This window comes from Hyperolius riggenbachi, chromosome 10, assembly GCF_040937935.1.
Source record: "Hyperolius riggenbachi isolate aHypRig1 chromosome 10, aHypRig1.pri, whole genome shotgun sequence".
In the NCBI taxonomy this organism is placed as follows: Eukaryota; Metazoa; Chordata; class Amphibia; order Anura; family Hyperoliidae; genus Hyperolius; species Hyperolius riggenbachi.
The window spans coordinates 134908479-134934467 of NC_090655.1; the positions used below are offsets into that span (position 1 = coordinate 134908479).

The 25989-nt window shown below is 40.7% G+C and overlaps 2 protein-coding genes across 8 annotated transcripts in view; both read right to left on the reverse strand.

Moving 5' to 3' along the window:
* CDH23 (cadherin related 23) overlaps window positions 1-25989 on the reverse strand; it is a 1682716-nt gene that overhangs the window by 925278 nt on the left and 731449 nt on the right. For all 7 annotated transcript variants that reach the window (XM_068258239.1, XM_068258233.1, XM_068258238.1 and 4 more), the window contains exons 10-11: window positions 18401-18513; window positions 10691-10879 (exon numbers count right to left, since the gene is read on the reverse strand). In XM_068258239.1, the coding sequence (XP_068114340.1) occupies window positions 10691-10879; window positions 18401-18513 (302 nt within the window). The remainder of the gene's footprint in view (window positions 1-10690; window positions 10880-18400; window positions 18514-25989) is intronic.
* On the reverse strand, window positions 24023-24493 carry LOC137536165 (uncharacterized; the record flags this gene model as incomplete). Its single annotated transcript, XM_068258252.1, is given in 1 exon segment — window positions 24023-24493. A coding segment is annotated over 1 exon segment (471 nt), but the record flags the coding sequence as incomplete, so codon positions are not given.

Genomic DNA, 25989 nt, shown 5'->3' on the forward strand with positions numbered 1-25989 from the left:
CCGCCTGACGAAGCTCGAGGGGCGGGCGATACTAGTAACGGAAGTGAACTCAGAGTGACGTCACCTGCACCACGGAGATTTATCCGGACAACAAGGACTGACTGAGACTGGCGGCAGCGGAGGTTGAGAGGAGACAGTGTTTCACTGCAGTTACCGAGCCGATGGCATGGACTTACACAATTGAGGACAGCCTGTAGCCCACGTGAGGTGGTGAGAGCCCTCTGGGCACTGCTGTATACAACTGTACGCTTGTCTCCATTCCCTCTCAATAGCCAGTCTTGCCAGCATAGTGTGATCTGTGACATATCGTCCCCCTTATAAGTGAATGCTGATCCTTGGAGGTTGATGGACGCTAAGATTGCCATATTACGCTGGAATTTAATAGTCCACTGGATAACGGAAATAGTTGTATGTGCACAATTCAACTGAACCTTCCTTTGGAAATTTACACCCGGGAGTGTTAGGACCACGTTGTGCAAGTGTGACATGCTTGTGTGGTATGGGTGACACAGCCAGCTGTGTATGGTCTAGGCTGCAATTTACCTCTAGCTCACCTTTTAATGGGGGTTTGGATGTTTTGTATACTACATTTAATAAAGTTATGTGTAATTAGAAGACCGTGTGGAACTAACTACTATCCCAAATTTTTAGAGAGTGTAGTATATTTGGGTCTCTAATTTGTTTACAAACATGAGGGTCAGTCCATAATAAATTTGAGAGCTGGGTACTCTTGGGTACTCTTTTTCTATGAGTACCCATTTGGGAGATTTTGTGGTAGCATGCCATAGAGCAATCTGTTCAACTTGGGCTGCTTGATAGTATTTCGTTATATGAGGTAATCCCAATCCTCCTCCGGATTTATGTTTTATAAAGGACACGTTTAGCTATCCTGGGCTTAATGTTTCGCCAGATATAGGACTATCCGTTTTTGCACATGTATAAGGGCGCTTGAAGGGATTGAGATGGGCAAGACTCAAAAGAGATAGAGTATCTTGGGGTGTATTACTATTTTAACTGCAGCCAGTCTACCCAACCAAGATATGGAGTATCTCTTCCAACTTTCCATCAGTGATTTGATTTTAGTGAATAAAGCAGGATAATTCCCTTTATAAGCTATCTGATACGAGTTAGTCAATGACATACCTAAATACGTGATTTTGTAAGATTCCCAGCAAAATTCAAAACTATTTTGTAGTCTGGTAATCTAGGTTGATATTCAAAGCCTTGGATTTCTTGCTGTTAATACTTAAGCCTGACATATCTTCAAATAGTGTTAGGATAATAGACAAGTTGGGAAGGGAAATAGTGGGATTAGTCAGTGAAAGGATTATGTCATCCGCATAAAGATTAATTGTGTGCTGCACCCCATTTATAGTTATACCCTCAACATCTTGGTAATTTCTAACCATGGCAGCTAGAGGCTCCATTGCCAAGGCGAACAGGAGGGGGGGACAATGGACAGCCCTGCCGAGTGCCTCTCAAAATATTGAAAATCGTAGATTTGTAGCCATTGTACTGTATGAAAGCTTGTGGCTCAAAGTACATGGCGCATAATCAAGTTAAAAAGTGAGGACCAAAGCCCCATACATGCAGTAGATGAAATAGGTATTTCTAGGACACTGAATCTTATGGATATCAAGCGATAACAATGGATTTTTCTGTGTATGAGCTGCTTTGATAATGTGATATAAGCGCCGCACGTTGTTCCCCGCCTGTCTCCCCGGCATAAACCCCACTTGATCCCTATTAATTAAGTCAGTTAACCAAATAATTAGGAGAGAGACCAGAATTTTTGCTAAAATTTTCAAGTCTATATTTAGAAGGGAGATAGGCCTGTGGTTAGCCCATTGTGTTAAATCTACTCCCGGTTTAGGGATCATACAGATGCTAGCCATAGTATTATCTCCTCTGAAATGGGTGCCAGTTAATAAGCAATTGAATGCATCACACAGGGGAGATTGCAGTAGCTCAATATAATTTGTATAATAGATGGCAGGGAAGCTATCCAGACCCGGTCTTTTATTGACGCTAGTGATTTGACAGCGTTCTGAATTTCCTCTTCTGTGATATGTTGCTCTAGTCTCAATTTGGCTTCATTATTTAGCATAGGAAGGTGCAACTTAGAGAACACCTGATCAATCAAGTTGATGTTAATAGTGTCAGGCTTATTATATAAGTGTTCCAGATTTTCTTGGAAAATATCTACAATTTTAGTAGGGTTAGAAGTATGGGAGGTTTGGCCTTTTCTCAAGCGAATTTATGATTTTTTTTAACTCCAAGAATTTCAATCTATGGGCTAAGAAAGTGTCGGGCTTGTTGGCTTTGAAGGCAAACTTTACATTTTTGCCACCTAATTTGTTTTTCAGCTTGTAGCATAAAAGAAAGGTTATAGGCTTCCCGAGCTCTGTCTTATGCAATTTTATGTTCATCAGTGGGCTGTTAAAGAGATCCGAGATGCTCTAGCGGCTATCTCAATCAGTTGGCCCCTGAGTACAGCCTTATGAGCTACCCAGATAGTTAAATGGGAAAGATTCTCACCTATCTTATTCAGAGTAAAGTATTCTTTAATGGATTCTTTAACTTCTAAATGAATGGATGGGTCAGAAAGTAGAGCCTGATTTAGGGGCCAATTACGTTTTGAGGGTGTAACTATTACAGAAGTAAGTGTTCAGGTAAGTGCATCATGGTTGGACCAGGGTACCGGCAAAACCTGAACTGATTTTTGTTGTGGGAGCAGAGAGCTGGAAAAGAGTCAATGATTTGACTTACTATTTTAGTATTTTATTTACCTTCTAAAACTTTAATATGGATTTTGCCATAAAGGTCTAACATTTTTCTATAGGTTTTCACTATTAATCCAGACACACATGGCAAATCTGGTGACAATCAAATTTTTGGTGCTTTGCAATTAACTTATTAAGACAACAAAATTAACTTCAATGCAAAAAAATTGAAATTCCTGATCTAGTTAAAATCCACTTCCAAAACACTGACAGAACTTTGGCAGTTCGGACTAGCTTTACTGTCTGCCACGTAAAGGAAAACAGAAAGTGGGGATGTACATTCCTGCAAACTTCCAGGATTTATCCTATAGATTGATTATTTGGGGCATCTATAGCATTGTGTAGGCAGTAAGCAGCATGGATTTGCCACCCCAAATGCACTAAAACTGATTTAAAAAAATAACATTTACTAAACTACTTCTTCTACCTGCTGCTTGCAGCTTCAAGGCATTTTTAAAAGCCATCACAGTGAACTTACATGGAGGAAAATAATCAGAGCTGCCAAGCTTCACTTTATAATACCATTTTCCTGTTCATATTTTTCCAGCTAGCAGTATATTACTACACATTACAATCCTCCATTTTCTTTCAAATTTCTATTTACATTTACTTTTCAATTCCATTCATGCTGTAACAGACAGGATCAATTTGAGACAGGCTAACTTCAGCTTATCTCTTCTCTATATAATTGATTTTCTATCTTTACGGACAATTTGCTGCCTCATTCCCTGTGTTACTAATTTTTTTCCCCATCCTTGCCCTTTCTATCTTGTCAATAAAGGGAAAAAAACTCTCCTGTGTACTGATGACATCTCACTTCCATAGCATTTCCATAGCTTGACTGGAAACCCGGGTTTCAGTCTCAGTTATTACTGAAGACAACTCTCCCTTCCAGTACTTATGTAACATACGTATTTAAGATGTAAAAAGTCTGCTGATACCTTCACTTTAAAGGCAGTTGCTGCTATAGTTATTCCGTATCCTTGGATCTAGTGGAGGAGTCTTCCTTCAAGAAAGGTACTCCCAATCAGGATGCATAAAGGTTAGTGTGGATAAACCTTCACTTAACTCCTAGCCTTTCAAGTCAATGCAGAGGGTGTGTCTGACTGCAGGGAGTCCTAGTTTTGGCTGATTTCCCAGCCTTTTGTGGAAGTCAAATGACCAAATAAAAACTTGAAGGTATTTTTCAACTTCCAATTTTCTGATTTCAGATTTTTTTAGAGGGGTATTTTATTAGTAATTGTTGCATCAAAGAATGCAAAAAATGAAGAAAAAAAGAAAAAGAAAAAAAAAGAAAGTAGGAAAAAAAAAAAATTTAGTCTAAAATAACAGCAGAGATCTGATTTTTGAAGAAAAATTCTACTATTTCTGATTGGTCCAATGCCTCAGAGTTCTGTGATTGGGCTAAAATTACAGAGTTGCGGTTAATCTGATTTCCTTGAAATTCCAATCTTCGATTTCAGTTTTTCAATTTTTTTTTCCTAATTTCGACTGGAAATGCAGCAATTTAAATTCCACAGAATCTGAATGAGTATCCCTATCCAGGATGGCCTACCGAGTGTGCCCTAATTGTCTGCAGCTCTTTTCCCTTTTTAGTCTAACCGGATTAATAGGAGAAAGGTGCTATTCAAGTGTTGACCTTCACAGGTATTTGTACACCTTTAAAAAGGACACCTTGATGTAAAATTTAAAAAAACTGGATTTTTTTTGTTTTTATTTTACAAAACTTATTTTTAACCTCATAAAGACCAAAGGCTTACACCCCCCTAGTGACCAGGCTATTTTTTACAATTCAGGCCACTGCAGCTTGAAGGACTTGCTGCAGGGCCGTACAACTCAGCACACAAGTGATCCCCCCTTTTCTGCCCACCAACAGAGATTTCTGTTGGTGGGCTCTGATCGCTGCTGCCATGTTTGCTTTTTTATTTGTTTTTTTTTCAATACATTTGTGTATTTTTTTTTTATTTCTCCCCTTCACCAGCCAATGACAGACGATTGATTCTGAGTCTCACTAGGGGACAGCCGAGTGACACGGCTGTCCCTAATACAGCACTGCGCTGTACAATGTAAATAGATGGCGGTTTCACCATCTAACAGTCTCCTAGCAGCGATCACCGCTGGTAGACTGATGACTGATCAGAGCCCACGATCCCCAGCACAACACACGCCCCCCAGGAGCCCTGGGGGAGCCGCCGCGTTCATGCGTGACACAGTCGTAAAGCAGTTAAATACTATAATCAGTGTTTGTCCATTGGAAAATCTCAACTCACCACTTACTCATTCCTAAATCTATCACAGGAGCCTCTTTTCCACGGACTGTTGATAGGCAGTGAAATGCCTCTCAAACTCACAACTGCTCACTTCTCCCTGGTAACTGATTGATGCTGCCTGATATCTGCTCACTGCTGCCTGGTAACGGCTTGCAGAGGACACAGTTCAACAGTCCGTGGAAGAGGCCCTACTGCTGGCAAGGTACATAAGCACTGAGCAGTAAAATCAGATGATCTCCCAGAGTGCTCTGGGAAGAAGAGCAAATGAAATCACTGCAGTGGCAAAACACTGGCATGGCTACATACTAATATCCCGCTAAATATAAGAAGTGTTTCTGCCACTTAAACCATGATAATAAAGGTAAAAATGTCTATCCTGAATATTTTAGTATGATCTGCTCTGTGTCATCAAAGTGTTCCTTTAACCTCCTTGCCAGTTATCCCAAGCTCAGCTATCCTCAGTAGGAGGATTTCTCAGGCCCCGCTGTGCCGATTTTCAAAAAAAAAATTTCCTGCACGCAGCTAGCACTTTGCTAGCTGCGTGCCGTTTCCGATCGCCGCTGCTCACCGCCGATTTGCCGCTACCCGCCGCGCCGCCTTCAGACCCCTTGCACAGCCTGGCCAATCAGTGCCAGGCAGCGCTGAGGGGTGGATCGGGATTCCCTCTGACGTCCCGACGGAACCCCGGGGAAGCTCAGCAGGAAATCCCATTCTGAACGGGATTTCCTGCTTACTCTGATCGCCTAAGGCGATCAGAGTGGATAGGGGGATGCCGCTTGTCAGCGGTTATAATGTAGCGAGCCCTGGGCTCGCTACATGATTTTAAAAAAAAAATTAAAAAAAGTGTTGCTCTGCCCCCTTGCCGCCAGAATTGTAACGGCAAAAATATTTCACAGCGGTGCGTTGAGGTGCGGTGTGATGGCCACTTTGTTATGTGACGGTTTGCTTCACTGTACCTGGTGCAATGTGAGCATAACGTGTGGCGCCGCTGTCCCGATCCATTGCATTACATTTCTACTGTCACAGGAAATGCAAGGCAATTGCCCCTGTGAACATGGCCTTATTCTTATTTTACTTGAGTACTGAGAAGAGGAGGCTGGGACTCAGATCTTTAACAAAAATGGACGTCAGAGAGGGGACATTAGTCATTAAGAAAAGATTCATGCCCGTTCTGCAAAGGAGGGTCAGGAAACCTCAGATGATTTTTTTTCTCTTGCTTTATTTCTGCAAAACGGATAGAGGATACAAAATATCTACTCAAACAACTGTGTGTCATACTCTCAATCTGCCCTTAGTCATAGTTGCAGTTTCAATTAGCACATGTGAAATTTTAAAAGATAAGAGGAAGTAGCACACACCAGACATAATACACAGTTCTTAAATGGGACAAACCCCTATTTATTTAAGTATTTATACAGCGCCGACATATTATGCAGCGCTTTACAAAATATATTGTCTTGTCACTAACTGTCCCTCAGATGGGCTCACAATCTAGTCCCTACCATAGTCATATGTCTATGTATGTATCCTGTAGTGCATGTATCATAGTCTAGGGCCAACTTTAGGGGGAAGCCAATTAACTTATCTGTATGTTTTTGGGATGTGGGAGGAAACCAGAGTGCCAGGAGGAAACCCACACAGACCCGGGGAGAACATACAAACTCCTTGCAGATGTTGACCTGGCTGGAATTCGAGTCAGGGATCCAGCGCTGCAAGGCGAGAGCGCTGACCACTACACCACCGTGCTGCCAATGAGAGAAAACCATGGAAACTTAAAGAAACAAAGTAAGATATTTTAGAATTTATCTGAAGTTGTTTGGACCCTTCCTTGCAGCCACTGACAATATAGGAGGAGATGAGAGACCTCTGAGGTTTCTTGCACATCACTGATACAAATAACATTGTCACAGGATTTTCTGCAATGTTTTAGCTCTTGCTTGTCAGATGAGATTATTTGTGTTTTTACTCTACCTGAGGAAAATCACTGCTAGATTATTAAGTGTAATAACTAGATGAAATAAACTGTGGACAAAAAAACTAAAACAAAACAAAAAAAGATCCTTCTTACTTTCCCAAGTTTACATTTCCATCATGATACTACTGAAGCTTCCCTTGAGATTTCTACTTCGTGGATATGAGAGAAAATGAATGGCATGGGCAGCACACTGATGGAAATCCCCAAGCTGCAAATAGAAACTGTCCACAGACGCCTAAACAGATAGAGGCACAAGCCACACACAGCAAAAATGAAGAGATAACAGCATGTGAGACAAGAGGAGCTGGGCCCACATGGAATATGAGGAAGATTGGAAAAGACTGCTTGAAAGTGTATGTAATAATGTGTTACATGTAATTGTCATCTGTCTTGTTCAGAAAATAGAGCCAATGTAAGAGATGGAAAACATAACAAAAGTGCTAAACATACTGTAAAAGTATCACTCAGAGAACCTCCGAAGACTACTTTAAAGTGGACGCATATAAAAAATACAAGATTTCAGAAATAAAATCTATTTTCTAACTCATAATAATAAATAACAGCCTTTTTTTCAGCTGCATGATGACAAATATAAAATATTTTACATTTATTGGAGGAACCCCTCCCTTCCTTTCATATTGCCAGGACAGAATCCGGCAGACTGGTGAAGGAGATAAACAACAAAACACAGGCTGCTACTGAAGATGTCACAGGGGAGGTGAACTCCGCTTTCACATAGACGACGCCCCTGTGAGGGAGGGTAGCTGATGACAAACACACCCATGATCTAAAACCTCCTACTAAGCTCAGAAGTAATGGCTGCCACCTGTGTAACCCTAGTTATGAAAAGAGAAGGGTGAAAAGCATGCACTGAAATGCTCATAGGCTTGTTTATTTATTTTTGTATCTGTCAGAGTGGTGCAACTAAATATTTTGAACTAACAAAATGTTTGATTTGGGTCGCTTTAATGCTGCTCCCTCAGCTATTCAGATATCTAGCATTATTGTTTTTGCCCCCTTTTTTGAGACTTCAAAGGGCAGCAGCAGAGCACGGTCTACATGCAAACACCTCAAAGTGGCTCCATTTGCTATAAACATTGACCTGGGAAAACAACAAGCGCCCCACAGCGCTGCGTAATATGTTGGCGCTTTATAAATGCAATAAATAAATAAACAACTATCACTTGTGAGAGAGTTTACGGTGGCTCCCTGTCACTATCTCACCTCTGAATTAGGTTAATCTGAATTCTCTCCCAATAACTGACTCTACATTTGGGTTGTAACATCAGACTATGATAAGGGCACTTTACAGAGTGCAACGCACATATGTTAATTGCGACTAGGAGTCGAAGAGCACATAAAAGTACAATGTTCAGGGCTTAGTGCAGCTACAGAGCCATATGATCAATACGGTGGAGATACAGTGGACAATTTTTTGTTAAAACAAAAAGCCACACTAAAAGGCAAGTAGGTGTAAACTCCAAAAGCAGGTTGGGCCCTTTCACACCATGTCCATTGCATTTCAGAATAATTATGCAGGCCAACTCACTGCCCATACAACTCTATGGGACAGTAGATGTGCTGTACACTTGACACTCCTTGACTGATCTGAAGGAGTGTCAAGATGTCTGGGTACTGGGTGGAAACCATTATCCATGTAGAATGAGCTGACATTGTGGCATGTGATGTTGGTATTCAGCTTTGTTGACTATGTGGTTGCAACTGCAAGCAACTGTCCCACGGTACAAACTCTCATTGGTATAGTGTAATTCAGCTGCATTGGAGTTTAATTACCTCATATTTTGTGTTGTGATACAAAACCCCAGATTAGTGTGTCTCACTCTGATAATATACAATGTGGTGAAGTCCTGCCTAATTGTCAGATTATTCAATACTAGGTGTTGGGCCAAGCCCTATGCAGATATATATTGGCGCTATATAAATAAATAAATACATAAAATAAATTATGAATGTGTATGTTGCACATCTACTATTTTGTCAAAGTTGACATTCAGTTTTTAGCTATTACATACAATACAATTGCATATACTCTATTTGAAAGCTTAATCATCATTATGTTTTATGATTTGTATTAGCTAGTTTGATGCTGTTTTGTGCAGAAAACAGGCACAAAAATATGGAAACATTGACATCCGATATTGTATTTGTCATTAGTTTGAATTGCCCTCACTGATAGCAAACACAAAGAATACCAACATTTACCATCAAATGCAGAAAATGATCATCACAAGAAGTTTTGCACATGTAATTTATCCCATTTTTCTAAATTAGATTTTTCCACTGGTTTATAGTTACACCAATGAAGAGGACATTGAAAAACAATCACACATGCTAAATCTGACCTTTGGATAGGCAATACGGTATGTCATTTCAACCAAACAAAAAGACTCCACACATTCTCCTGCTTAAACATATGGAAGGCTTTTAATGTACTTAAAATTAAAATAAAATGGCTCCTGTTAGTTGGGTGGAGGACCGTAGTGGAGACCTAATGCCAGTGGCGTACCGAGGGAATTTGACAGCTAGTGCTGGGTATTAAATGACAAACCCCCACCAAAAAAAGGAAAGGAGTGCAGTGTACTGCTCTGGTTAAGTGTTGGGAGGGGGGAGGGAGGGGGTCCTGGTAGTGTTAGGTACATGTAGGAAGGGTGCTTTTGTTAGGCATAGGTTGTGGGATAGTGTTAGAAATAGATATGGAGGAGGTTAGTCTAAGGTGTAGAAAAGGGGGAATTACAGTGTTAGATATAGGTAAGGAGGGATGATAGTGTCAGGTGAAGGTATGAGGATGGTTAGTGTTAGGCGTAGGTATAGGGCAGGGTAGTGTTAGGCATAGGTATGAGGGAGTTTAGTGTCAGGCATATGTGATGGTGGTAGTGGGGTTGTTAGTGTTAAGTATAGGTGGTGGGGGTTAGTATTAGGTGTGACTATGAAGTGAGATAAGAGTTATGTGTAGGTAGGTTAGAGTTGGAGAGGTTAGCATTAGTCACACCTGGTTCACATTTGCAGCATTTGAAACATGCTTGTCGATTGCCAGCATTGCAATTTGTTTAAGATTGCAATTGTGCTGCAAAGCGATATCACTTTGATATGCAAAAATGCACATACCTTCAAAAGTGATAGGAAATCCTTTTGCACAATTGCAATCATTAAGCAATTGCATTTTACGATTTGCAAGTGAACACCACCAAAACTCTCTTCCCTGATGCCTAACACTAAGTTTTCCCTCTACTCTGCCTAAGATCAGCCTTACTTCCTGCTACCTCTTTGGGGCTTGGCTAACCTACAGCTGAGTTCTTTATCTTGTCATGTCATACCTACTACTATGCGAGGACTGCTACAATGTAGCTGAACTCATAACCAAAACATACATCTTGATACCAAGTGTCAGCCGCAAAAATTTGATTGGATGTTAGTATATGGTAGCATTTCATTACATAATATTGCTGAGCAAAATGCAACAATGTATCATGAATGTACGGATCAGCCATAAATGTTCTAATTTATTTATTTTTATTTTTTTTTTGCCTTCCAACTAGCCTGCTTTTTTTCTATAGCCATCCTTTTTTAATATATGCGAGTGCAAGTTTACACGGAATCCACTGTGTGTAAAAAAACAAAAAAACAAATGTAACACTCCTTACCTCATCTTTATCTTGTACTTCGATATACAGAGGCAACGCAAAGCCCAGCTGGGCCAGTTCTGGTATGCTAACTGTGTACTCAGAGCTATTAAACTGTGGGGCATTGTCATTGATATCAATCACTAGAATGTTGAATGTGGTTTTCACCGTAGCATCAGAAAGAGTTCGATCATCCAGCTGTTCTGTCGCCTTAGGAAACAAAGCATATTTAGATTCATGTTTTTGTCAGAATATGATAACTCTATATATTATTTACAGAATTCTACAGTACAGGTATATTTGTGTTTAGCAATTATTGTTGAGAGGTAACCACTGCAACAGGACCAAAGACAACAATAAAAACCTGTTAGAGATTGTAATGTTTTACCTCTCTTCCTAGGTCTCCAGAAGACAGGCCCAAACTGCATAACAAGTAAAGTATCAGTAAGATGCAAATAAATCAAGATTTCTTGCAAATATAATGCACATTGCTTGGAAATTGACCAATTGAAATAGACAGGAAGTGCATTTGATTAGCCAATTCTAAGCTGCATACAATTTGCATGAAATAGGCTTAAAGGATACCCGAGGTGTAATGTCCTGATGAAATGGTGGCTACAGGCATCTGTGGGCAGGAGTCTTCATGATTACTGCACCTCCCATTACTTGCCGTCTCCCTCTGTTGGTCTGAAAAAGGCCCTGTGAGTGCACGAGATGGTCCAAGTCGCACAGTAATGCACGCATGCTGGCCCCGCAGTGTGCCTCCTGGTTCACACGTTTATAGCCAGGAGTGTTCTGCTCATGCGCTGCTACCAGACTTAATGTAGTGCACATGCACAGAGCATTCCCACCATGTGAGCGTGATAAAGGAGGTGCTCCGCCAGGCCAGCACATATGCAGTAGTTCGCGACTTGGCCCAAATCACGTGCACTAATGGAGGGTTTTATAGACAAACTGAGGGAGACAGCAAAAAAAAAACAAAAAAAAAACGGAGAGGCGATAAGCATGACGACTCCTGCCCATAGATGCCTATGGCCATCATTGCATCAGAAGGCTATTACGTCTCGGGTATCCTATAAAAGCCAGAAAAGTTTGCATCCCTTTCATCAACAACAAATTGTCTTAATACAGCATAGGAAAATATAATGCTTAGTGAGGTTTGCCTTCTTAAATCAGAGGACCAAAAGTCAGAAACAGGCTGTCTGCATGTGGGGTTGGTGTGGTTCTAAAATTTGAAGCTTTAGGCTTGGTATACACCAGCGGTTCTGGGAGTAAAGGCCCATACACACGGGGTACGGCCGTCGCCGCAACCACGTGGCACGCGCGTGTTGCGGCGACAGGTCGCCCGTGTGTATAACGCGCGCGCCCCGAACCGTCGCCCGTTGGAGCTGTCGCCAGCCGATTGACATGTTCAATCGCCGGCTACAGCTGTCGCCGGAACTGTCGCTAGTCCCGCGTGAGTACGCGGGCTAGCGACAGGAGACCTACACAAGTGAATGGAGCATCCGGCTGGGGGATGCTCCATTCACAAACAGCTTCCACCGCGTCTCTGCCTTTCTGGCGAGACGTGTGGACAGCTGTCGCTGGCAGGGAGCTGTCGCTCCCTGTTCACGTGCACGCATGCAATGGGGGACAATTGTCCCCCGTGTGTATGTAGCATAAGCCTGGCTTCAGGTGCATAAAGAGATAATTTTGCATACTCAGTAGTGGTGCATTGTGGGCAACCACAGATGTTCACTTAAAGCTGAATTACTGCAAATACCTTCTTGTTTTAAAAAGGCAAACCACACTAAGCGTTGCTTTTTTAGTAAGAGGGCTTTTTGGTCTCTTTTAGTCCACTATACTTTTAGTCACCCCGAGCTGCTTGGTTACTCGGTTATTGTAAGTGATGTTATTCATAATGCAATTGATTCATCATGTTCAGCCCTACAATTCTATGTAATTAATTCAAACAATCATGTTAGATTAGTTTGTGATTGTTTAATAAGAGTGCAATAACATTATGTGTGTGAATTCATGTGTGCGTGAATATTAACCACTTCAGGATCACAGGTTTTTCCCTTAAAAACCAAAACAACTTACACATTTCAGCGCTCCTCCCATTCATTCAGCGATAACTTTATTGTTACTTATCACACTGAAATGATCTATATATTGTTTTTTTCGCCACAAATTATGCTTTCTTTGGGTAGTAGTTTTTGCTCTGAATTATTTTATTTTATATGCATTGTAAAGGGAATAATAAGGAAAAAAATAAAAAAAATTATTATTTCTTAGTTTTCAGCCATTATAGTTTTTAAATAACGTGCTTTGGTACATAAAACCCACACATTTTATTTGCCCATTTGTCTGGTTTATTACAACGTTTAAATTGTGTCCCTAGTACAATGTATGGTGATAATATTTTAACTGGAAATGAAGGAGCATCTTTCCATTTAGGGATTTTTAATACTTTTTCACTTATTACAAGAACTGTTTTTGAAAAAATATACTCTCATGATATCCGTATTAGAAAAGTCCCTAAGGTAACTATTCATGTAAAAAAAAGTTGAATGATGTAATTTTTAAAAAAAATTTTTTAACAAGTATTTTATTTCTGTAACTGTGGGGCAGGGATGGAAGGGGTTAAAAGTAATAAAATAAAATAAATTAAAAACTTTCTATGGAAAACAGTATAGTGGCATAAATAGGTGTATTATACTTTTTGGCCACAAGATGGTGCTATTGAGACCGTGTTTCTATTAATAGAACACAGCCCAACACGTAAGTGTTGGGTCTGAGAGCTTATGCGACATTAACAAGCTCTCCGAAGACACGGGAATGGTGATCGGGATTGAAAATCAAAAGATTCTCACATCCTGATCACAGATGGAGGGGGCAGCGACGGTGGATCGACGGTAAACAGCGCAGGGATCGGGAACGCGACGGTAAGGCAGCAGTACGCATATCTACCCCCCTGATCCGCACGTGTAGTTTAAAGGGGCGTGGATATGCGTACCAAGGATCCTAAAGTGGTTAAGGTGTCTTTGGCTTGTCACTTTGTGGAATGTAAACATCATTTTAGCCAACTTAGGGGGCAGATCCTCGAAGTAGGGCTGTTTCAGGAGGAGAGACCCCATAGGAACACTTTGTTGAGACGGAAGGCCTGGTAGAAAGAGCGATTGGGAACTCAGTCACCTGGTGGCCTGAATGAGGTCTCAGAGGCTTCCTCTAATCGAGTATTGTTGCCCTTTACTCTCGTAAGGGTTAATATTTGTTTAAGCTTGTGCCCACCTCCCAATTGTTTGGGTGTGGTGTGTTAAGTGTTGTCTTTATACAGTATGTTGTAGTTTTGCACCAGAAGCCTGAGCACTTGACAAAGGGCAACAGGCCCGAAACATTGTGCTGGTTTGTTATGGTGTATCCCCGCTATTCATGAAATAAAAGAAGTTTGGAATACATACGCCTAGGGTTGAGTCCTATATGGGAACCTTTGCATGTGTGAACATAAAGGTGCCCATACGCGGTACAATCAAATAGTTCAATTTTCCTGTTTATTCAACCAAAACTATTGAATAGAGAAGACATTTAAAATAATATTTTCTTTGATCAAAAAAAAACTATCGCTTAATCAGTTTTTTTCAGTAAAGTGTTGCTTTGAAAATTGAATGGTATATGGTAGGTTTGATAAAATTATCTAATAGATAAAAATCTTATTAAAAAGATAAAAAATTGAATGATTTATGGCCACCTTAAACTATCTCATAGGATTCCCTGCCGTACCATCCTATTATGAAATCACCGGCTCTTTTCTAGAGCAGACGTGGCATCAGAATTGAAGCAGACTTTTTTATAATGAAAAAAAAGAATTTACATTTTGGGAAGAGCACTTTGTAATTACAATGAAGGGGTGTAATTAGGAGCTCCGAGGCACAGATTATATCAGTTGTGGGTGGGCTGACCCCTTAACACCAGCTGAATAGAGTGAATGAAACATCACATGTGTATCATTACAGGACACAGTTTGTCATTTCTTCACACAGAAGATCAAGAAAGCAGCTGTGCAAGAATTCTCATGGGATATCTGTACTATTGTCATCATCCACATCATTGCCAGATAAGTAAAGCGAGATACATATAGATGGTGATGGGAGCCGCAAACAAGAAGTCCCATTGACAGCTTCTTTTTGTCCCACTTGACTTAATTTCCTCCTAAAATATCGGCATTTGTTACCAATATTTAACTATCAAAGTGTAAAATATAAGTATTAAATATTGATATTTTACTGTGGCTAAACCAAACTATACTCTCATACAGAACCTTCTAACCCAATGTCTAACCTTAACCCCCCTCCCGCACACACAACCTGCATGACTCTTAACCCTACCCCCCCCCCCCCCCTCCCACACACACACACACACACTGCATACACTACCTGCCTAATGCCGAACCTTAAAGGGAACCTAAACTGAGAGGGATATGGATGTTTCCTTTTAAACAATACCAGTTGCCTGGTAGTCCTGCTGATCTCTTTGCTGCAACAATGACACACACCTGAAACAAGCATGCAGCTAATCCAGTCTGACTTCAGTCAGAGCACCCGATCTGCATGCTTGTTGAGGGGCTGTGGATGAAAGTATTAGAGACACAAGATTAGCAGGAGAGTCAGGCAACTGGTATTATTTTAAAAGGAAAAATCCATATCCTCAGTTTAGATTTCCTTTTAATCCCCCTTTCACGCACTAACTGCACGGCACCAAACCCTAACACACACTACCTGCCCAATGCCTAAACCACCCCCCCTGCACACACTACCTGTCTAATCCTAACCCCCCCAACCACACACTACCTGCATGATGCCTAACCCTATCCCCCACCTGCACACACTACCTGCATAGTGCCTAACCCAACCCACGCCACACACACACACTACCTGCCCAATGCCTAAACCTAGCCTGCACACTACCTGCCAAAATTCTTCAGTGTCACCATAGGCTCCTACAGAAATATCAGCATTTGGGTGCCCGCTGTTTACCAGGCTCACAAATTTCCGCCCCAGCGCCCAAATACAGATAAAATACATTGACGTAAATTTCAGCGCCCAATTAGTCCACTTGCCGCATGCGTCCAATTTTACTGCTTTACTCAGGTCTGTAACAATATTACAGACAAGGCTGGCTTTATGTGCTACTAGGCTACCTAAGCCCGTTTAAAAAGCTCTAGGTAGTGATTTAACCGTGCTCCCCGCACTCCTGCCATGCTCCCGCCATGCACGTGCACCCGCCCGCCGCGCGCACAGCTGCCCTGCTCCCTGGCCTCACCTCCCATCCCAACGGCTTTCTGTACTGCGCACATGCGTAGTACAAAAAAGCTTGGGACGGATCGACAGACAGGGAAAGTGGATGACGCAGGGACAGTTAGGTTTTATTGTATAGGATATCATTTGTTTCCTGTAGTCGTGCTTCCTGTCAAAACAACATCCATACGTACATGAAATTTGTATGAGAAAATATATGGGCATGATCGAATGTTGGAGCTTATAAAAGGTCTTCTGTACATGTCCATTACCCCTTACATGTAGAAATAGCAGCGAGCAGGCACAGGCACTGCTGCTAGTGCTGAATTGACAAACTGGTCTTTGTGTAGACAGGACCTTGTCAGTGACAGACACAACCTCATAAGGATGAGTCTAATAGGATGCTCTTGTTGCTTTCTTTCACAATGGTACATGTTCTGTGCCATGCAAGGTGATGCACTTCCTCAGAGTTCCTCGTTCTAATTAAAGAGAGAAAATGAAAGACCTGGGCACTTCAAGTACCACTATGATGATAATGGGGTATTGAACGAATCTTATCAGAGGTCAAGTGCTGTAATTATGTGTCACTTTCCGGGCCTACAAGACTGGTGCCCCTTCTAGAACTGAAAAATGATCTCTACACCTTTGGCACAGCCCGGGACCTGCCCAATCAATGGGACTGCTAAGCAGCTGCTGATTTGTAGCTAGCTCCATCGTGCCAATACACAGCACAGCGCAGACGGTTTCCTACAAACAGAGCAAGCTCCTATTGATTTTAATTAAAAACCATCGAATGGATAGAAAGCAGAGCTGGAATGGTCATCACAGTGCAGGGGGACCAGTGATAGAGTGTATTCATGCTTCACTGCTCACTCAGAATGTCCTACTTTCTCTAGCAATCTGACTGAATACAAGCTACTTCTTCCTAAAGCATAAAGTTACATAAAGGACTCAAAACACACTGTACATTTTACATTCACAAACTCATCTGAATACCGTGCACTCCTATCTGAATAATAATATTCAACAGTGCAAAAGCCATTATTCATAGTAGAATTAACATTTCATACCATTCAGTCTTAAAAGATAAAAACATATACACAGGCACTTAAACATAAGGAATACACTGCAAATTCGACTGATCCTCTGTTTCTGTGGTCTCCAACTTTTCCATGAACTTAAACACATCTGTCACAGTATCTCACAAAAGTGAGTACACCTCTCACATTTTTTTTATTATTGTATTGTATCTTTTACGGGACAGCACTAAAGCTGTGACACTGATACAATTATTATTTTGTATTTATATAGCACTGGCATCTTCTACAACCCTTTACAGAGTATAAAGTCATGTCACTAACCCTCAGAGGAGCTCACAATCTAATCTCTCTACCATAATAGTCCACTGTCCTTCTAGGGCCAATTTTAGAGGGAAGCCTACTAACTTATCTGTATGTTTTTTGGAATGTGGGAGGAAACTGGAGTGGCCAGAAGAAACCCAAGCAGACACAGGGAGAACATACAAATTCTGTGCAGGTAGTGCACTGGCTGGAATTTGAATCAGGGATCCAGCGCTGCAAGGTTAGTTCAGGGCAAGGATAAAGCTGCCCTGTGCTTCTACTTCTCTTTTGGTTCCCTACACTTTGCTTTGTTCATTTTGTAAATTTTCCTTTTTCTTATCCTCCCTATTCTTTTTTCATACTTCTCGCCAGATGTTTCCAGGGGCATAACTACAGACCATGGTGCCCAAAAATTAAAATGTCACGAGGCTTTTACTCCCTCGATTCCACATGCATTTGCCCCAGGTTCTAATTGCCCCGCCTCCTCCCCCCTCCCAAAGCATTCCCCTCCTGCCATAAACTAAAATAAATGCCTCCATCTTATTCCACCCCAACACCACCACCATAGCATAGCTCCTCCCCCCACCCCTTACCACCCAAAAAGTGTAAGCTGAACCAACACCCTTGGAACATGTAAAACTGCAATGACAAATATGCTACATGTCATTTGTGTAACAGAACAGACATTGATACCTGGACTGTGCCCAATCAGAATATACAGTATTTTGTTGGATGTATTCTGGGATAAAACTACACCAGTGCTGACCTACAGGAAGGTCAGAGGAAGCCAAGGTTTTAGCTGATCTATGTAGCAAAACCTGAAAATCATTTACAATAGAGATACATTCTATTGGGAAATTCAAGACACAAAGCAGAGGTATTGCAGCCAGGTAATAAGAATCCATAGCAGCTGGTTTGTGACATAAGTGGGGCAAGTGTCAAGTGGATTGAATTATACACTGGTATTGATATGTCAAAATTCAGTTCATTTCAAAGATTCTTAGAATCAATAATAAGGACATTCCTGAAGAATCCCTAATGAAGCAGTTAGGTTTTTCCTTCCTTCGTTGTCAGTAATATCCCTGTGTTATATGATTACATCACAGTTCTTTTACCTTCACTGTAAGAATGAATCCCGATATGTAGAGAGGGTTTTCTCTGTCTAGTTGTCCATTGAGCGTTAAGGCACCACTGAAATAATCCAAGGCAAATATGCTGTTGGTATTCCCTGTTGATAGAGAACAAGCATAAAATCATTTTCAGAACAAGCACTGTGATCCACCTATGGTAACAAGTTACTTAATAATTAAAAAGTCATAAGGTTGCCACACACCATACAATTTTTTAAATATCTGTTCATTTCAAGAAAAGCAATCAATTTTTCGGACTGATTGTAACAGTTAAAAAATCTGACCAATGTACTACATACCTATTTTCAATTTTTCCCCAATCATAAATAAAATAATTGAAAGCTCAGAGAAAATTGATTGGAACTGTACATCAAGTAATTGACAATCCATCACACACCATACAATTCTTGATAAAGCTGGTCTGAAATTTCCAACATGTCCAATCTCCAAAAATCGAAAAAAAAAACTTTGATTGGATTTATCGATCAAAAAAAAAGAAAAGCTCTCGATTTTTTGGGACAAACTATCTAAATTATCAAATTGGTGAAAAATGTGATCTTTTAACTGCTTGCCGATGGGCGTGGCTGCGGTGGCAGCCCCAGGACCACCTAACGCCGATCGACATAAAGTCCTTGGGGCTCACAGTGCAGGAGATTGCGCGCACGCTGCACACGCATCTCCTGTTAGTGGGCGGAGCGGAGCCTTCAGTCTCCGAGCGGCCATTGCCGCTCGGGAGACTGTTAGACGGCGGATTCGCCGTCTAATTACATTGTACAACACAGATCCGCAGCAGTGCTGTACTGGGGACAGTCGTGTGACACGGCTGGCATCCGATCGCCATTATTGGCTGGCTGTGGGGTGGGAGGGAGGTAGGGAAAAGAAATACAGCAAAAAATAGGCAGATTTATTAAAAAATACAACAAATATTTACACACACAAAAAAAAAAAAAAAAAAAAAAACACTGGGGGGGGGGGGGGGGGGGCGATCAGACCCCACCCTCTGTTGGTGGGGAGAAAAGGGGGGAGGAATCACTGGTGTGCTGTGTTGTGTGGCCCTGCAGCTTGGCCTTAAAGCTGCAGTGGCCTTTTGGGTAAAGCCCATGGTCCTCAAGAGGTTAATTGTATGGTGTGTGGCCACCTTTAGGTTAAATGATTATTCTTTTTAAATTCACATTTAAACTGATTGAAGTATAAAAGAGGCATGCCACTTTTACCTGGAAAAAAGAACTGTTTAACTCTGAAAATCGCTTATCAAAACCACTATTGCATTTACACCGGGACTTTTCATAGCAATTTTCACAGGGATTTTTATTTTCTATTCTTTTAACAGAATCACAATCGCTGTAACAATGCTACATGCAGCACTTTTTTCTGGTGTGAAAAAAGCCCATAACATTTTATTGCCAATGCACTTTTTAAAAGCCTGGCAATGCTTAACCACTTCACCACTGAGGGCTTTTACCCCCTGACCACCAGAGCAATTTTCACCTTTCAGCGCTCCTTCCACTCATTCGTCTATAACTTTATTATTACTTATCGCAATGAAATGAACTATATCTTGTTTTTTCCGCCACCAATAAGGCTTTCTTTAGGTGGGACATTATGCCAAGAATTATTTTATTCTAAATGTGTTTTAATGGGAAAATAGGAAAAATGTGGGAAAAAATTAATTATTTTTCAGTTTTCGGCCATTATAGTTTTTAAATAATGCATGCTACTGTAATTAAAACCCATGAAATGTATTTGCCCTTTTGTCCCGGTTATAAAACTGTTTAAATTATGTCCCTATCACAATGTTTAGCGCCAATATTTTATTTGGAAATAAAGGTGCATTTTTTTCAGTTTTGTGTCCATCCCTAATTACAAGCCCATAGTTTATAAAGTAACAGTGTTGTACCCTCCTGACATAAATATTTAAAAAGTTCAGTCCCTAAGGTAACTATTTATGTATTTTTTTTATTGTACATTTTTTAATTTTTTTTTTAATTACAAAAAAAACAAAAATTTAGGAGTGTGGGAGGTAATGAGTTAATTTTTTATGTAAAAGTAATTTATTTGTATGTGAAAAATGTGTAGGGTGTAGTTTTACTATTTGGCCACAAGATGGCCACAGTCTTTCCGGAAGCTTGCAGGAAGTACTTGGAGGCTGGGAAAGTGTGTATCTTTTCACAATGATCGCGCTGATCATCGGAGAGCAGCGGATCATTGCGGGGCTTAGATTAACGAACGTGAATGGATTTTCCCGTTCATTGATCTCCGGGCGAGCGGGCAGCGGCGTGTTTACTAGCGGCGGGCGGCGTGTTTACGAGCGGGAGCACGGAAAGTACCGATTTCTCTGTCCCTGGGGGTTAAAGGATGGAAAAAGGGACGGAGAAATCCGTACGGGCGGGGGTAAAGTGGTTAAAGGTGTGTGAAACAGCCCTCACTGGAAATTACAGGCAAGTGCTATGGGGGACATTAAGTGCAAGGAGCGCATCCTCATTGGCCTGCTCCAAGATCCAAATTTAACAAACATGATGAGGTAGTAAAAACATTTTTACATCCCTAAATAGTCTTTCCCATGAAGTTAACACTATTAAAAGTCTAGTACAAATGTTTTAATTATTTTAATTCCCAGACAGTGAATCCCCTGTTCTAGAAGACTGTAAAGAGAAAACCTGTTGGTGGGTTGTGAATCATAAAATATGATGATCTTACATGAGCCCCAGTGTTTGGCCGGACTTTTGGTTTTGGAAGGATAGGCAGCCACACCATCTCCTCACTCACCACACCATAACCCATATTCAATTAACTTTTCTTCAGAGCTTTCTCTCAGGAAATATAAATATCAGCACAGTTTATTCTGAATTGAATTCATTCAGATTTTAAATTGCAACAATTTTCCGAAGGGTGAATATTGACAGTATGCAAAATTGCATACATCATTAGCAAAGAGAAAAAAAGAAGAGCTTAAAAGGTTAAGTCCTTCCAAAACTTTAGGCCCAAGTTTAGAGGGATAACTAACATTTCAACACAAGAAGAAAACTGAAGCACCTTGATGACGGAACAGTTAATTTGGGTGTGATGCGCATCGGAGAAATTTGGCGCCACCACAGATGCCAATGTTAAATATTTGAATTAGTGGCTACAACGATAACTTCTGCGGCAGAGGTGTCAGAGTTTGGCTATAGTATAGCCCAACTCTGGGAAGCAGCGGTTAGCATGTGGTAGAGTTTGACTACTTTGTTGCCAAATTCAAGGTAGCAGCAGTGGTTAGTGGCAGTAACACCTCAGACTGTCTGTGTAGCCAAATTCCTGCAAATCAGTGGTGACTTAAGGTAGTGGCAGTGCAGTTCAGCTACTACATTGCCAAACCCTGGGTCGCGTGAGTGTGTGCTGTAAGCACCACTGGATAGCAATGGTATAAGCAATAGGCATAAGTGTGTGGAGGTTAATGATAGATGTTGTAAGGGAGTAGGTTAGTGTTAAGAATAGATTGGCAGGAGATTAGTGGGAGGATAGGAAAAGATACAGTGATAGAATATCGGTAATATTACGAAAAGTCTGCAGTCGATTACAGGCAATAGTAGAATATCAGTAAAATTCCCCATATAATACTATCCTGCCCAAATTACCACGTGGTGCTTTTAAATGTACCTTCTTGAGGATTTAAGTGGAAATAGAGGGAATAGTGGGAATCAAATCTACAGGGCAAGGTCCCCCAAAGCAACTACTTTGCCACTAATTTTTCTCTCTTTTGGTTACCGACACTAGGAAGGAACTGTGCTTGCTATATGCTAGTAAACGAAAAACTGTGTCTTGATCAGGTGGCATTTGTTGCTACATAGAGAACATCTACAGAGAGTGAACAGCTATGAATTCATTAAAACAAGCTTTTAAGTGCCGTTTTTATCTTTTGTGCAGTGCATGTGCACGGCAGTGAGATGGTTAAAACACTGCTGATTGGCCACGTAAAACCAATCATTACTACAATTTTAGGACCTGATTGCACCACGGAGCTCCTGAAAAAAAACCATAAAATTTCTTCTTCTCCATAATTCCATCAATTTAGCCAAAGATGTCCTGGACTCTCAAAGCACAAAGTCAACCAATGCATTTCCTGGTGCCATCCTATTAGGTTTCTATTAAAACGTGTGATTACCCTTTTACAATACTTATCTATCTCAAATTAAAATCACCAACAACTTTATTCAAGGAACTATTCATTCCAAAAGCAAAATAAATGGTGCAGGGAAAAAAAAAAAAAAAAGAGAATAAAGAGTAGCCTGATGACTCTGATTACTCACTTAATCCCATCAAGTAGCTTATCCGCACACAGCTTAGATCAATGGGGTGGTATTTCTTTCTCATCAGAATTGCTGCGCCATTGATTTATTTTTCCCCTGAGCTTTAGTTTTGCGAGACACATATTTACAATGCAATTCTTGCTTGGACATATAGTCAGTCAATTATCTGACACATGTTTATCCTGTGCAGTCACAGCCCAGCAAAGGACACCGTGACACTGGAGAAGAATCCGAGGCTTCCCAGAATTGTCTGCATTATGTCAACTACAATGCGGTTTCCAAACCTGTCATCAAATCCCAATAAAAATGTGATGAAGCTCAATGTCAAAAGTAAAAAAAAAAAAAGTATTCATCTTTCGGTTTAGACACAAAGGTGCTGATACACTAAAATGAAGAACGCAATAATCAGTGCATAAGCGGCACCAGATTTGATATGTCATGTGTGATTCATTCTTCTAACCTTGGATTTATCAAGCCCCATTATTCGTCACTGCTTATATCAGCTCAGTTACTGCAGTGCACTAACTTTCTAAGGTACTAAACATATTCAGCACGGAGGAAAAAATATTGTGTGAAAGGGGCTCTAGATTAATTCAAACTAGCAACTGAATGGGGAGCTGGTAATGAGCATAGAGAGATCAAACCTGTGAACAAGACCCCTACAGCTCTAGTTACCAGTCACCAAGATGCAAATAATTCAAGATTGTATGCAGGTCGAAACTGGGCCAATCAAGACCGTATGCACCTTGAAACTGGGCCAACCAAACACACTTGTAGACAAATATGACTTGCCTAATTCAAAGCTGCATAGCACAGAATTATGTTGCTGCCATGCGCCACTACAATACAAAATGTTTTGGTCAAAAAAAAAAAAATTCTGAGGTGTCTGGTTTGAAAACTGTGCTGTCCCAGTTGTGTATTGGACACAATGTGGGCTTCACGACTGCTGTCCGGAACCTCCTGCTGTATGGTGTTTATTATTACAGCCGTGGTACCAACGCTAGGTGCATGGCCTGTTACATTGCCTGCTGCCACACGTCACTCCTCCTCCTGCATTTAACCTCCTGCTGTCTGTGTTCCCACCGCCGGGGTCCACAGAATTATGCACTACTGCCATGCGCCACTAACTATTACGCCACAAATTTAGCTATGCTGTTAAAGAAAACATTTTACAACAGTGGAGTTCTGTAAGGGGAAAAACCATTCAGTTGGGTACAAAAGGAAGAATATGAACACACACACACACACACAAAAAAGATGGTGGTGAAGAAGAAGAAGAAGAACCACCAGGTGAAGAAGAAGAAAATTAACCAGGTGAAGAACAAGAAGAACAAGAAGATGATCCAGGGGAAGAAGAAAAAACAGGTGAAGAAAAAGAACCAGGTGAAGAAGATGAAGAAGAAGAACCAGGTGAAGAAAAAGAAGAAGAAGAACCAGGTGAAGAAGAAGAACCAAGTTAAGAAGTAGAACCAGGTGAGGAAGAAGAACAACCAGGTGAGGAAGAAGAACAACCAGGTGAGGAAGAAGAACCAGGTGAAGAAGACGACCAAGGTGAAGAAGAAGAAGAAGAACCAGGTGAAGAAGAACCAGATGATGATGAAGAAGAAGAAGAACCAGATGATGATGAAGAAGAAGAACCAGATGATGATGATGATGATGAAGAAGAAGATGAGGAAGAACCAGGTGAAGAACAAGATGAAAAACCAAGTGAAGATGACCCAGAAGAAGAAGAAGAACCAGGTGCCAGTGAAGAAGAAGATGAAGAAGATGAAGATGATGATGGTGATGAGAAAGAAGATGGTAAAAAAGAAAAAGAAGACAGTGAAGAAAAATATGGAGAGAAGAAAAAGAAGAAGGTGAAGACGGTGAAGAAGAATAAACAAGAAAAAAAGTTTTCCATCAATTTTTTTTTTTAAATTACACCTATTTAATTGTGATTTTCCTTTAAAAAATGCTTTAAGGCCATCCGAATTCGTGATCACGACTATTATCTGAATTCAATTACCGATCACGACTCGAATTACAATCTAATTCTATGGTCGTGATCACGGCCGAATCCGAATTTGACCCGGACCCGAATTCGAATGTACTCGAATTGAATTTGATTACATTCGAGCATGACTAGGTAGGAGTATTGGATAGGGGTTGTGGGGAGGCGCCCAAGTGGTAGAATTTAGAACATAATGGAAAAGAGGTTTTCCTACCTCTATTGAAGACTCACTAGGATGAATAGCAGGGAGTCTTTATTAAAACCGGTTACACTGTTGACTGAAAGACAGGTTATCAGATTGCTGAATAAGCCTACAAAATCATATAGAAGCCTCTTTATGCTGCATTACTTTTGTACATTCTGATCCAGTTCTGTATCAGGTCTGAAGAAGAAACTTCAAGTTTTAAAAGGTTGCAAAGCAATCCTGTACAGTTAGTCATTAAAGGCATCACCTAAACAAGGCAGATCTGTGAAAGCACCATTAATGTACTATAAGTTTTAATTCAAAAATGCTGCCATACAGACTACATCTATTTGGGGGAAGGCTTTGCTTAATTTGCCAGAATTCCAAACTGCATTCTGCAACTATTACAATCGCATGGCTCCAAAGTAAAAGAAAGGGTTAAAGTGGTCTTCCAGTGGGGTCCAGCCCTTTAACCATTGAAAGCATTTGACAATTTTGGTTTCATAATGCACCAAATGAGAAAATGAACTGTTTGAGCAGCTAAATCCTGTATCAAGTATAAACAGAACATCTAATTTTCAAATCTACAGCAGCTAGTCTTTTCATTCTCCAAATGTTTGCAAAGTTTTGATACAATAGCAAAAAAGTCCAATCCCGGATGTTTTTGAGTTTTGTTGCCGACACCATATATTTATCAGAAGACAATAATATATGTTTTTCATACTCTTGTCTATAATGGTTGCATATGTTAACGCTGAGCAAAGGGGTGGGGTTACACATGCTAGGCTGGGGGCGATATAGGATGTGGGCATACATGCTAATAGGTGACACTTTGAAGGAAGGGAGGAGGAAATTGTACAGGGAGAACACGGATACAGCAGGGCATCAGGGAGAGGGTGGGTACCTGGGGCATACGTGTACTTATACCAGGAAATTGGCAGCTTAACAACATGCCAGAGACATCTCTACATGCTTAATATTATATTTAAGTTGCATTACTGATTAGAGGCAATTTTATCATTTACATCGTAATTGTATTTACGTTTTATACTGCAGTAGACTTGCCAAAGTTCTCCATCTGGGATGCTGAGATAATGGGACTGTAATTTACTAT